This window comes from Onychomys torridus, chromosome 16, assembly GCF_903995425.1.
Source record: "Onychomys torridus chromosome 16, mOncTor1.1, whole genome shotgun sequence".
Lineage (NCBI taxonomy): Eukaryota > Metazoa > Chordata > Mammalia > Rodentia > Cricetidae > Onychomys > Onychomys torridus.
This window is the reverse complement of record NC_050458.1, coordinates 25,446,831-25,461,329: the sequence shown is the minus strand read 5'-3', so window position 1 is coordinate 25,461,329 and position 14,499 is coordinate 25,446,831. Positions and strand designations below refer to the sequence as shown.

The window sequence follows — 14,499 nt, the reverse complement described above, 5'->3', positions numbered from 1 at the left end:
GAAACCCTGTCTCAAAAAAACCAAAAATAAAATAAAATAAAAATTACAAAAAATTTTTAAAAAATTTTTAAAAAGACTGTCCATGACATCTTTTCCTTTAAAGAAAAAAAAAAAAGCTTAATAAGATGAGATTTTTTTAAAAATCTATAGTTTTGAACTTACTTAATATATCTGCATTTTGAACTCTTAAAAAAATGTTTCAAATAGTTCCTTAAATTCTAATAGATTTACACCTGTAATTTGCCGTGGGATGTCTTTCTGTATGCTGTGAATATGTGTGGCTTCCACTGGATACTAAATAAAACTGTTTTGGTCTAATGGCAAGAAAGCTTAGAGCCAGGCAGGAAATCCAAACAGATATACAGAGAGAAGAAGCGCGGAATTGAGAGAGATGCCAGCTGCCACCCAAGGAGTAACAAGATGCCAGCAGACCGGTAATGCCACAGCCACATGGCAACATATAGACTAATAGGAATGAGTTAATTTAAGATGAAAGAGCTAACTAGCAAGAAGCTGAAGCCATAGGCAACACAGTTTGTAATTTATAAAAGCCTCGGAGTGATTATTTTATAAGCAGCTGTGGGACTGCAGGTAGGATATATTTGTCTGGACTGCTGGGAAAGGCAGATTGGAGAAACATTTGGCTACGGTAATTATCTCTCAGATTCAGTAAAAGCAGAATTTCTACATAGACTTCTTATCTTACAGTGGTTTATCTATTATAATGGTAGTTATTACCCTCATATTAAATACTCCCTTATCTATTCCTTTAAACACCAACTCTTTAGGCTTTGGACTCCTTACCTACATAGGCATCTTTGCTTAATTCAGGAACCTCCTGGGATTGAAGCCATTGAAAGCAACTAGAAAGTGCAGCGTTCACACTGGCTTTAAATGATAAGCAGGCTGTTGCACAGCACCAAAGAAGAAACTGTTTTCTAGGAATCAGAGAAATACAACGTGAACTCAGGCTCGTGGGACCAGAGGCTGACTGGAAAGTCCTTCAGCTCCTCTTTGGAAAGGAAGCCACACTCGTGGTGTGATCTAGCATCTGGTCCAAAATTTGCATGGCAACTCACTCTCTTGTTCTTTCTTTCAAGAGCAGGAGCCGTGTGGTATCTCTGGCACTTCCTCCTCTCGTGATACCAGCTTTATTTCACACCTCAGCTGCTTCTGCAGTTTCTCCACTATTTCTTTCAACTAGGTTTGTTCATTTATTCCACAAATAGGAATTCAAGGTCTTACCCTGTAAATTCTTAGGATCATTAAAAAACACAGGCTAGAAAAGGGGGAGAGCTGGGAGGGCTAAAGTGCTGACTTTTATCTCTGAGGTATCACTTAACATAAGCACTCACAATACCACTAGTTGCTGATTCAAACAACTGGGGTAGCAAACATTTGGTAAGTACTGTCCTAAAGACCAGGCAACTTCTCTGAGCATGGGAATATAGTGGTTTTTAAGGTAAATACTCCAAGACTTTTATTTTCAGGTACTACTTGGTTTATTCCAATTCAGTGAAAAACTGGCGTATGCCAGGCAGTATTCTAAGCACCAGAAATACTCAGTCTCTGCTCTCCCGGACCTCTCTAGTTCACAGGACCAGGCATGCAAATACACCATTGAGACAACATAGATTACTTGTAAAATGAAGGGACAGAGGCGATGCCTGACTTGGCCCTCACAATGAGGAAAAGGCATGTCGGCATACACCGCACCAACAGTGGTGAAGCACATACAACTCTCTAGGCAGCTACTTGAATCTTTCTTGTACAGAAAATGGGCCCTCTTCCTGCCTTTGGTCTTCCGACAGGGTCTCACTGTGTAGCCCACTGGCCTCAAACTCCTAGCAATCCCCCTGCCACTCAAATGCAGAGCCTATGGGCATGACCCACCCACAGACCTGACTTAGAAATACTCCATGACACCTGATGCTGTGAACTGCTGACATTTCCTCACCCATTTGCACCAAAGACCAGATTGATTGCTACTTCACTGAGAAAACGGGAACCACCGAGGAGGTACTTTCCTCCCCACCTACCAGCCTCAGTTTCTGCATCCTGCTTTCTCCTCATGGTGAATGAACTAACCATGCCCAGTCAGACCTCCACTTTACATTAGGTCTGCTCTCGCCCTTCGCTCAGCACTCCTCCTGGTTTTCCTCCATCACTCACTTTCTCCTCTCCCACACCATTCTCCACAGCAAACCAGACACACAGTATCTCTTTAATCTTAAAGAAAAACATCCGCCCACCTCCCCCTCTGATTACTCCCCATGCTTCTGTGTTCCTCCTGGCAGCGGAACTCTCCTGTAGGCATGCATGCCTTCATTTGTCTCACAATCCTCGTCCTGGCCTTGCCTGTGTGTCGGCCAGGCTTCCCACCCCTCCCGCTTCACTGGTCCTGCTCAAGGCCACTGCTGCAGTCCTTATCCCTTCTTTCTTGGGGGACATTTCCTTTTGCACTCCTTCAGATTCTCATTGCTTCCTATCTCTTTCCCATGAGCTGTCTAGAGTTCCAATTCACAACTTCCAATCCTCCCCACACCCCCAGCATGCACACAGTCTTCACCTCTCCACCTCCCCCAAGCTCATCTATCTGCTACCGTCTGAATGTCTGGGTCCTCATCCTGTGTATATGTTGAAATCCTAATGTCCAAAGTGGTGGTATTGGATGATAAGACCTTTGGGGTGGTGACCAGATCCACCCTCCAGAATGAAATTAGTCCCCTTAAAAAGGATGCTCCAGAGAGCTCTCTTGCCTTTCTACCACACACAAGGAAACAGCAAGGACATGCCATTTGCAAACCAGAAAACATGTCTTCACCAGACACTAAATCTGATGGTAAGTTGGCCTTGGAATTCTCAGCCTTTACAACTGAAAGGCAGTAGTTTCTGATGCTTTTAAACTACTAAGATATTTTATTTGGATTATAGACATCTGAACATTCTAATACTACTCAGGTTTTGGTTTAAGTTAGGGCTTGGGAGTGTCTTCCTAGGGAACATTTAACTTCGTGTGGAGACATTTTTAGTTGTGGGGGACACAGACTAGTATCCACGGAGCAGAGGCCAGGGATACTAATAAAATTCTAGCATGTACAGTAGTCTCTCACTACAAAGAATCCATCTGAAAACAAAATATCATCACCACATTGGTTAAGAACCACTGATTTAGGGGCTGGAGAGATGGCTCAGAGATTAAGAGCACTAGCTGCTCTTCCAGAGGTCCTGAGTTCAATTCCCAGCACCCACATGGTGGTTCAAAACGATCTATAATGAGATCTGGTGTCCTGTTCTGACTTGCAGGGATACAGGCAGGCAGAACACTTTATACATAATAAATAAATACATCTTTAAAATAAAAAGAAACACACCGATTTAAATCAACCTCTTCTGGGAACCTCTTTCCAATAACATTGCTCTCTTTGTTCCCACACCTATAGCCTCCAAGACAATCTACAACCAAGTTATGCATGTCCTGAGATTCAGCCCACCATTTTGCTTCCCTTATATTCCTGGAAGAGTTGCTGTCAGTTATTAATGTAAAGAGGGAAACACTGTTCTACATGTTTCTGTACAGCATTCTAGTAGGCACAGAGCAAACAAACACGAAGTGAGGCCCCTCACCGCCTTTAAACCCAAGGTGGCAACTTCAACAGAGCTGTGTCTCCTTTTTCAACACGCCAGCATGTATACAAACCCTTCAAGCCTTCCCTCGCCCATGGCTCCTTCCTTTCTACATGCCATCATAGTTCCTAAAACACATTTATTTCTACTATAAAACTCAAGACAGCTATTTGCTTACATCTGCCACTGCCTCATGCTGGGACCTCCTTAAACTGTAACAGGCATTAGATGTACAACGCCTCACGAAAACGAAGTGAGCAAGAAGGAGTCGTTGAGACACCAAAGTAATCATAACAACTACTGCCGTTTCCAGATCCCCACCAGGATACCCATGCCCACCAAGGTGACCCCCCGCTTCACTCACATCAAGGCTACTACTTACCTCCACCTGCAGAAGCGAAATGGCACTTGTGGCCTGGAGTGTGTCTGAACTACCTCTTCGCGCCTCTGCTTTTAAAGCCAGTTCAGACCAGGGTTTTGTTTTTGTTTTTTTTAATCGCACAGTGGTGGTCTTCTCCACACGCCGTCAGGGATGAAGGATGAGAGGCTGCAGCGGGGATAACCTGCCTCCGTCTCTGCTGCTGCGGGTGAAGAGGGCCGGGCCCACAGCCATGGCCCAAGTCCCCGGAGCGCAGAGGGAAGGCGACAACGCCCTCCAACCCTCCCCCATCACGGCTCCTCTCCGGTCTTACCTGGCTGCCCCACCGAGCTCAGCTGTCTCTACCCGGACTTCGCACGCCCAGACCCCAAGTCCGCTCCTCGGCCCGCTTCTCCAGTGGCTGAAACGCCCCGCGCGCGCCCTGCGTCATCAGTCGGCGCCCGCGAGCGATCACGTGAGGCCTGGCCCTGGCCACCGCCCCTCGGTCACGTGACGACCTGGGACAGCCGGGGTAGAAGCCAGGGTCCAGCCCGCTGGAGCTCTGCAGACCAAGACTCTAGGGGATCCCTGGGGCCCGAGAGAGGGACCCGGGTGCCCAGTCCGCGCGGCCGGCGTCGGACGGCTGACAGGTGAGTCGCAGGCGCGCTGGCGGTTTCCAGGCCCTTTCCCTCCCTGTGGGCCGCGTCCGGTGCTGTTCCCGGGAGCCGCCAGGGCGGGGAAACCTAAGGTCCTGCAGGGTTAGGGCTGCATCCCTGCTATTCGCCTACGCCTCAAATGGCTCTTGCACGCGTCGTTGAAGCATTAGGGGTGATGCTCAGCTGCTTGGCCCGTTAGCTGAGTGTGCAAGTTTCTCGGAGCGGTGCCCTGGTCATGTGGTTGATCCTTCATTGACTCTCGAGAAAGCCGAGTAGTTTTTCCCGAGAAGTAGAAGTGAAGGCTTCTACACAAGCGAGAGGGTTGAATGAAAGTTCTGTCACCCTAATGCCCCTCACTCACCTAAGACAATAGTGCTAAAGTCCTTTGTATGGGGGCGGGGTTCACTGGGTCCTGATTCTGATAGGGAAATAAACAGTTGGTCTCCTGATTTCTATATAGATGAGGAGTAGTGAAGGAGTTTTATTGCCTCCATCCACAACCAGGGATACTCTCCTTGGGTGTTCTTAAGGATTCATGAATCAGGCTGGGGTGATCCAGCTCATTCCAGAACTTTTCTGAGAGAGCATCCATTATGAATATGAGATCGTTGCTTTCTTCTTTATGGAACTGAGATTTTGTGAAAAGATTAAAAAATAGATCCATCTTTTGTCCTCTGGATCGTGCCAATGATTCCATTCTTAAAAGTAAGTTCCTTTGACAAGGGACTCTTCCAATACAGAAAAATCAAGGGCCCGTGCCAAGATCCTAAAGATAAAGCTGTCATACTTTGAAACTCATAAAATAATATTAGTAAGGGAATTAAGATCCGCGGCTCCATTCCATGCCATTAACAATACAGTTCAATCTATAGTGAGAGTGCTGGTGTTCACCGTTTGCGTCGTCCTTTATGTGAAGGCAGTCTCCAAAAGAATGATTTCATGTCATTTCTTCTACAGTGTTTGTGTGACCTCACTCAAGAAAGGCTCAACTGAGATACAACATCTCATAAAGATCACTGCTTATGTCTTAAATGGTTACGTGATTAAGCATATATAATGATTGTCATCTGATTCTGTTACTCTGGGCCAGTTTCTCCAGACTACTCTGAGCTGTTTAGAAAATATGCTAGCCAAATAAGTTACATGGAAAATATAACTACCCCTGGTTATATCTAGTATGTCTTAATTCATCTAGATGTGATAATGTAACAGTGATTTATTCTTTCATTTGATGCTGTCTTGACATTAGTCTTCATAATTATAAGACTTTTTTTTAAAAAAAGAACTCAGTGTTCATTATGAGGTGGGACAGATTACAAGCAATGATATTTCACTAAAGATGAATTAATTGTAATACGTATTTTCTTTTACATTAAATTCCATAAAAACACTTGTTTTAATGTGGGTGTAGATAAGGCAATCACCTTAGTTAATAAAGGCCCATGACGCTTGTTGAACCATTGATAAATGTTTATTTTATGTCCTTTCAGAGTTATCAGTATGTTTTAATTGTATGTTTGTTTGTTTGTTTGTTTGTTTTTGTTTAGATGTGGTCCCCTATGAATATCTAGCTAGCCTAGAACCCATTATGTAGACCAGGCTAGCCTCAAACTCGTAGGAATCTGCCTGCCTCTGCCTTTGGAGTGCTGGTATTAAAGCAGTGTGCCACCATACCTGGCCTTAAAGTATGATAGACTTAAAGGTCAAGAGATTGGCACATAAGGTCTTGATTTAACATCATCATCTCAAGCAGGATCTTCCCTGGATGTGCACACAGAGGTGCTGGGTCTGTCTCTCTATCCCTTGGGGGAGATGAGAAAGAGGGCAAGTATCATTCTTTGCTTTAAGCTGTGTCCTCCAGGATCCAACTGTCTGCGCTGTCACAGTTTATACAATTAGGCAGCATTTACACCTGCTAATCATAGCTTGGCTCTTGCTTTGTGAGGGTGGAATTTTATCCTGTTTAACTTTGAGTGAGTTTGGCCTTCACAGGACCTCAGTAGCTCATCGTTTAGCCCATTGTGGATTATTTTATCCCTTTTCCTCTCTCATTTCCCATGCCAAACCATATCAGTGCAGGAAAATGGGACTGTGTGAAGCTCAGCTTGTTACTCAGCAGTGTGTGTGGTTTAAGAAGCAGGCATGACTGAGAATACTAAAAAGACATGTTATGAATGTGTACCATAATGTGTTTTAGAGGGTTCCCTGATAAAAGAGCTCCAGGCAGCTGTGACTTCTCAGCATCCTTTGCTTGAAGACCTGATCCAGTCCACCTCTGTGTCTACCCCTTGTTCACTGTGCTCCAGACTCCCTAGCTACCCTGCTGTTCCTTAAGCACTGTCTTTTCTATTGCTGTGAAGAGAAACTATGACTAAGGCATCTCGCAGAAGAACGAGTTCACTGGGGCTTTGCGCTTCAGAGGCTGAGTCCATAACCATGTGGCCGGGAGCATGATGGCAGGCAGGCATGGCACTGAAGCAGTAGCTGAGAACTTACGTCTTGATCCGCAGGCACAAGGAAGAGGAAGAGAGAGCTAACTGGGAAAAGTGTGGGCTTTTTAAACCTCAAAGTTTAAACTTTGTGAAAAGATTAAAAAATAGATCCATCTTTTGTCCTCTGGATCGGGCCAATGATTCCATTCTTAAAAGTAAGTTCCTTTGACAAGGGACTCTTCCAATACAGAAAAATCAAGGGCCTGTGCCAAGATCCTAAAGATAAAGCTGCCATACTTTGAAACCCACCCCAGTGGCACACCTCCTCCAAAAAGGCCACATCTCCCAATCCTTCCCAAACAGTTCCACCACCTGGGGACCAAGCCTTCAAATCTATGCGTTTACAGGGGCTATTCTTCTTCAAACCACAAGTACACCTGGCCCATGTCTGGGACCTCTGCACTGACTTATAAGCTGTGTATAGAATGCCTTTCTCCAGGATCTGATCATTATCTATTGATGTGGAACTAACTTCTCCACAGCCTAGTATCTTAAGACACACACTCACATGTATGTATATGTATACATACACACTCATGTATATGCATATACATGTATTTATGCACACACATATAATCTCAAGTGTCTATTATCAAGAACTGGAGATATGGCCTACTTAAGTGCTTATGGCTCAAGGGCCCTTAGATGGTTACAGTTAAGGTGTGAGCAGGGCCTATCAACTTATCTGAAGACATAACTGCATATGAGGAGACTTCGCTTTCAAGCTCATGCGTGGAACTGATGGCAGTGCTCAGTGCTCTGTCTCAAGGGCCTTTACCCAGGACTCTCACACACACAGTGACCACATGCTTCCCCAGAACTAGCAAACTAGAGAGAGAACCCAAACCAGAATTCAGAATTCAGTCTTTTTGTAATCTAATCTCAGAAATGATAGCTGTGACTGCTGTCATATCTGTTCTGGGAGAGATTGCAAAAGTCATCCCAAACTCAAGGGAAGGAGTCTATCTAGGGCGTAAGTAACAGGGCAGAGGTCATTGGGAAGCATCTAGAAGCTGGTAACCTTTCCCACATTTCCTTACAGCTTGTTCCCTCTCCTCCTTTTGCTCTTGCTCAGATACCATCTTATCATAAGATAGATAGATAGATAGATAGATAGATAGGTAGATTGATAGATTCCATATAATTCAGCGTGCATTCCATCTTTTAATCAGGATTTCTTTACACTACTTATCCAGCCTGTATGTATTGGTTAGTTTATATCTCCTGATCTCGGTGGTATATAGACATCATGATAACTGGAGCTCAGGGTTATTCTCTACTGTATCTTCATCCTAAAACAGTACTTGTCAAATAGCAAACACTGGGCAAATGCTTACTGAATGAATGCACCCAATTAACTGTGGGTAAGCCATAAGAGCAATTCACTGTGCAAGCATTATAGATAGTTTCATAATTGAATCTGCAGATCAGTAATATCAACAAGAATTTCAGTTCTTTCTATCCTTTCACACCACAATCTCTTAGGGTCTTGCCATTGCCCCTACCCCAGCCCTGCCCAAACTAATTAGCTCATAGTCTTAAGGAAGATATTGCAGCTCCCAGCATCAAATATTTCTTGGACCAAAAGGTTTTGTTGGGTGTTTTGTTTTGTTTTTTTTTTTTTGAAGATTTACTTATTCATTATGTATACAAAAGAGGGTACCAGATCTCACTACAGGTGGTTGTGAGGCACCATGTGTGTGCTGGGAATTGAACTCCGGACCTCTGGAAGAGCAGTCAGTGCTCTTAACCTCTGAGCCATCTCTCCAGCCTGGACCAAAAGGTTTTAATGTTACATTCTAAAATAAGTCTTTCCTATAGCTTCTGGGTGACTTCCTCAGACTCTAAATTCCTAGAATGTCTGTCTACCTGCTAAGTGTCACCTAACATCAGAACACTGTCCCAGCAGTGCTCAGTGAAGGGCCCTGACTGACAGGTGAACGGGTGTGCCCGCTATTTATCTTGACCACACTCTGAAGCACTTCATCTCTTGTACATCTTCTCTCCAGAACTTTGTGCACAGCTTACTGCAGGCTGCTCAAAGGGACAGAGACCACTTTACAGTCTTCATACTGATTCACTTTCCATGAACTCTGTTAACATCCTGTATATATACTGCAGTTTTCCTCAAGACCAGTCATCCTCTACTCTTTAATGTTTCCAGCTTCACATCAGAATCATCTTGAGGACTTCTTATAAAAAAGATGCTTAGGACTGCCTCCACCCTATGTAGCAGAAGCTCGAAGGTTCTAGGTAACCAGGTTACTCAGCCAGGCTCGGCTTGTGAGTCACTGCACTGGACGATGGGTTGCTTAAACATCTTCATCTCCAACATAGCAAAGAGGTACTCAGAACAGAGTGGCTGAGTAAGAAGATGGACCTTTGCCTTCAAGGGCTTTCAGAAGAGTTAACCACAACTGCAATAGTTAGTATGCTGGGTGAGAAGTCATTGTAACACAAATTGCTAAATGATCTTTTAATAAAAAACCCAGAGCCAGATAGTGTGGTGAATGCTGAAAGATCAGAGAGACAAAGGAACAAGCCACCTCTTACCTCTAGGACTCCTCAGCCTGGAAAGCTTTAGTTCCTGTCTCCTTATACCTTATATACCTTTCTCCACTCACCATATCACTTCCCTCTTAGTGCTGGGGTTAAAGGCGTGTGTGCTTTCCAAGCAAAGGCATGAGATCTCAAGTGCCGAGATTAAAGGTGTGTGCCACCACTGCCTGGCTCTGTTTTCTCTCCTAGACTGAATCAATCTCATGTAGTCCAGGGTGGCTTTGAACTCACAGAGATCCAGACAGACCTCTGCCTCCTGAACACTAGGATTAAAGGTATGTGCCACCACTGCCTGTCCTCTGTGTTTACTATAGTGGCTTGTTCTGTCCTCTGATTTTCAGGCAAAGTTTATTAGGGTACACAATATATCACCACAAATCATTCTTAGTGTACTGGAATAAAAGAGAAATGAGCAGTTAGTTTTGCTTACAGCACTGGATACTTGCATGCTAAATTATGGGGGTTTTTTTAGATCAATTTGGTATAGTATTGATAAATCATCTTCCCAAGTTTATTGAAACTGGTCTCTAAGTTTTTATTTTATTATTTATTTATGCATATGTGTGCACACATATGCATATTGGGGGTGGCACTGCCAATGGCAGCCGGAAGAGGGCATTGGATCCCCTGGAGCTGGAGTTACAGTAGTTATGAGCCTCCATGTAGGTGCTGGGAACTCTGTGAGAATAGCAAGCACTGTGGAGTCACCTCTTCAGCCCCTGAAATTTAAAAGGAATCTTGGAGATGTGTCTACACGTAGGCCCATTGGATAAATGCCTCCAAATGACATACAGGGTATGTCTCTGACTTGTAGCGTTTTTTCAGTTACTTGTGAAAATATCAAATAGTAGGGTGTGTTTGTGCAGGTGTGTTATACTAGGTTACACATGCCCAGTAGCCCTGACTCTGGTTCAAAAAGAGCTATACCCTCTATCTTTTCTCATGAGACGTGAGCATCAGTAGCCCTGACTCTGATCAGAAATGAACTGTACCCTCTATCCATCTTATTTCATGAGAAGTGGGCAAAGGGCTGAAAAAGCCGCCAGCCATGTGGTTCTAGCAAAGAGAGGTCCTTGTGGTGGCTAATCTTTATTTTTAACTTTACTGGCTTTGGAATCACCCAGGAAACACATCCGTGGATCTGCCTTTAGGGGTAGTTTCAGAGGGGTTCACTGGAAAGGGAAGACTTTCCCTGAGTACGGGGAGTCATTCCACAGGCTGGAGTCCCAAACTAAATGAAAGGGAAAAAAGAAGTCAGTGACCTGAGCACCAACATTCCTGTCTCCCTGAATATTGGGGAATGAATGCCCCAATATTCCTCATTCCAAAGCTCATTGACATAGTTTTCCTGAGTTGTACATGTATTTTAAAAATTGTTAACTTCTCTTTTTTCAGTACAGGTTCTTGAATGGAGCAGCCATTTGGTGTACAGTCCTGGCTTCACTTCGTGATCCGCACACCCCAGCTCTGAGGCCAGTTCATCATTCCTACCATCCTGGTGTGGAATAGCGGGTCACCCTCGAGATGTTGGACTTCCTGGCTGAGAATAACCTCTGCGGCCAGGCGATCCTGAGGATCGTCTCCTGCGGCAATGCCATCATTGCTGAGGTGCTGCGCCTGTCCGAGTTTATCCCTGCTGTATTCCGGCTGAAAGACCGGGCTGACCAGCAGAGATACGGAGACATCATATTTGACTTCAGCTATTTTAAGGTGCTTTTCCCGTGGACTGACCTTTTACAAAAGAGCCATTCTCTGGGAGCCATGAGGCTTGAAGTGGTTAAGTAATTATGGAGTGTTAAAAGGACAGCTTTTCAACCAAAGTTAACATCAATTCCTAATTTGCAAATAAGGGAAGGAAGGGTACTGAGTGGAAAGTCCTAACACAGTGTAGACCAGTTAAAACAACCTCTCACATCATTTCTTTTGCCCTGAAAAAGTGTGCTAATCTTGGTTGAGATTCACCTAAAGGCATTTTGATTCTAGGCTTGGGTGAGCATCTTCCCCTCTGTTGCTCTGGTTTAGTTTTGGTGTATAAGAACCTTCCAGCACTGTTCTAAGGCCTACTGGAACTGTTTCCAATAGCTAGGCCTTTGCTGACAAGTGTGTCTTCCTTCTTAGGGTCCAGAGTTCTGGGAAAGCAAACTGGAAGCCAAACCTGAGCTACAAGATTTAGATGAAGAATTTCGAGAAAACAACATAGAAATCGTGACCAGATTTTATTTAGCCTTTCAAAGTGTCCATAAATACATCGTTGACTTAAACAGGTATTGATGAATTTCATAACAGCTTACTCTGGTATAGAAGAGTAGAGAAGAAAGGAGCCAGCAGAACATGCATGCCTTTCTCAGAGTTAACTCATCCATGCCATGCATCGCTGCAGTTTCCTATGACAGGTCATAATAAACCTTTTTACATTGTCATTGAGTTTTCAGCCCTTCAGTGATCCTGTTCTAACACTTTAGTTGTAAAGTTAATTTGCAAAGTAACATTTATTGTTTTGTTTTAAGACAGTCTTTCTCTGTATTGCCCAGACTGGTGTTGAATTTACAATCCTCCTGCCTCTGCCTCTGGAGTAGGTGGGATGACAAGCCTGTTCTACCAGGCCCAGCTCCTATTAGTAGTTCTTAAGAGTTTACCAAATGATATACATACATATGTACATTTATATGTTTACCAATTCATTGGCCTATGGCATTGCTTCTGAGCTCCTGCTGTTTTGTAATTCAAGAGTAGGGAATATTGCCGTGATTTTTGAACAGGCAGAAGTGTTAACCTGTGGCTCCAAACCACCATGAGTTATAGCTCATAGGACACTAAGGTTCATAAGCACAGCAAAGACTACAGAGGAACTAAAGCCAGAGTGCCTGGTGTCCTGCCTTGTCTTAGAAGTCTTTCCTCCCAAAGATGCTTCATCTCCTGTTTACACTAATATCTTGCCCTTGCATTTTGCTTCTAGATACCTCGATGATCTCAATGAAGGAGTTTATATTCAACAAACCTTAGAAACTGTGCTTCTCAATGAGGATGGAAAACAACTTCTAGTAAGTAATAGTAATTGTAAAGTACATATTCAAGAATATGTAACAGCTGGGTGCAGTGGCACATGACTTTAATCCCAGTACTTGGGAGTCAAATGCAATTGGATCTCTGAGATAAGGCTAGCCTAGTCTACACAGCAAGTTCAAGGACAGCCAGAGCTACATAATAGAGAGACCCTGTCTCAATAATAATAATACAAAACAGCATCAGTATATTCAGAATACCATTCTTCAAAGAAAAGAAGATAGCCTAATAAATATCTTTCGCGTTTAGAATGTGTGAGTGTTGAATGAAATTACTAATGGAAGAAAAGATCATGTTGGGTTATGAGCTTCCTTCATATAAGAAGTCCTCTTTTAGGGTTGGGGATTTAGCTCAGTAAATCACTCAGTAGAGCACTTGCCTGGCAAGCATAAGGCCCTAGATTCGGTCCTCAGTTTCTGGGGGACAGGAGTATCTTCAGCCAAGCAGTAGTGATGCAAACCTTTAATCCTAGCACTCAGGAGGCAGAGGCAGACCTGAGTTCAAGGCCAGCCTAGTCTATAGAGCAAGGTCCAGGACAGCCAGGGCTATGCAGAAAAACCTTGTCCCGGAAGAAGAAAAAGAAGAAGAAAAAGAAGAAGGAGGAGAAGTCCATCTTCTTTTTGTGTCTAAGATGGAGCTGGAACTTAGTGCACAGTGAACATTTAAGAAGTGTCTGGCCGGGCGGTGGTGGCGCATGCCTGTAATCCCAGCACTTGGGAGGCAGAGCCAGGCGGATATCTGAGTTTGAGGCCAGCCTGGGCTACCAGGTGAGTTCCAGGAAAAGGCACAAAGCTACACAGAGAAACCCTGTCTCGAAAAACAAAACAAAAAAAAAAGTTTCTGTTAGAGCTAGTGTGGCAGTGTGTGGTCATGTCTAATCCCAGCACTTGGGAGGTAGAGACAGAAAGATTATTTCAAGGTCATCCTTATTTATAGAATTGAGATTTCATTTTGGTATCACAAGCAAAATAATTACTAGGTATTACAGTTATTTTGAATCAATTTTTAAAGCCCATTCTGCACAGCAGTTGAGAGCCCTTCACAGAAAACCATACATGTACTTTGAAATATAAATACATCTTTTAGGAGGAATATGACCAGAGTGATCTTTGTACCATTGCTGACTTGACTCCTTGCAGACAGGTAGTTTTGTGAATTTGGCCATTGTGCTTTTTCTTCATAGTGTGAAGCCCTGTACTTGTATGGAGTTATGCTTCTTGTCATCGACCAGAAGATTGAAGGAGAAGTCAGAGAGAGAATGCTGGTTTCTTACTACCGATACAGGTATTCCTGGCCTAACCTGCCCACCCCAGAACGCTGCTGTTGATGACGTGCTCTGCGTGTTCTGTACTGTTGGGAACAGTGGCCTGTGATGAAGAGTGAGAGAGTGCATGCATCTTCTGAACACACCGAATATAGCATTACTCTTTCGATATTGTAATTAACAAATTACATTCCGTAAAAACTATATAAAATATACAGTGCTGTGTCTTAAGACTTAGCAGTGTGGAGATATGAAGATAATGTATTTGTCTAAAACAGGAATCTGAACTCTGAATATTTTTCACTTGAAGATAAATTTTAAGGAATTTTGAAATTCTTTAATGTTTTATTTTTGAGGTTTTCTTTTTTAGTTTTCAGACTTCAGACGAGACACCTTGGCAGCCATAAAGAAATGAAGGTGCTCTCTGTTGTCATTCTCATGCGGATGACCAAAAAGTTATCATTTGGGATCAGGTTGAAG

At 43.6% G+C, this 14,499-nt stretch overlaps 2 protein-coding genes across 8 annotated transcripts in view; one reads left to right on the top strand and one right to left on the bottom strand.

Moving 5' to 3' along the window:
- The window catches only part of Nsmce2 (NSE2 (MMS21) homolog, SMC5-SMC6 complex SUMO ligase), a 225,465-nt gene extending 220,991 nt beyond the window's left edge, over positions 1-4,474 (bottom strand). For 2 of the 6 annotated variants that reach the window (XR_004946787.1, XM_036208607.1), the window contains exon 1: positions 4,320-4,458. The gene's annotated coding sequence lies outside the window, so the exon portion shown is untranslated. Of the gene's footprint in view, positions 1-4,009; positions 4,293-4,319 lie in introns of those variants that run through there. The other 4 variants (XM_036208605.1, XM_036208609.1, XM_036208608.1 and 1 more) reach the window with 3 other exon arrangements.
- Washc5 (WASH complex subunit 5) overlaps positions 4,458-14,499 on the top strand; it is a 54,549-nt gene continuing 44,507 nt past the window's right edge. Inside the window, exons 1-5 of one of the 2 annotated variants that reach the window (XM_036208604.1) lie at positions 4,458-4,635; positions 11,093-11,402; positions 11,811-11,956; positions 12,649-12,733; positions 13,939-14,039. In XM_036208604.1, coding sequence (XP_036064497.1) covers positions 11,217-11,402; positions 11,811-11,956; positions 12,649-12,733; positions 13,939-14,039 — 518 coding nt within the window. In that variant the 5' untranslated portion in view covers positions 4,458-4,635; positions 11,093-11,216. Of the gene's footprint in view, positions 4,636-11,087; positions 11,403-11,810; positions 11,957-12,648; positions 12,734-13,938; positions 14,040-14,499 lie in introns of both variants that reach the window. The other variant, XM_036208603.1, reaches the window with a different exon arrangement.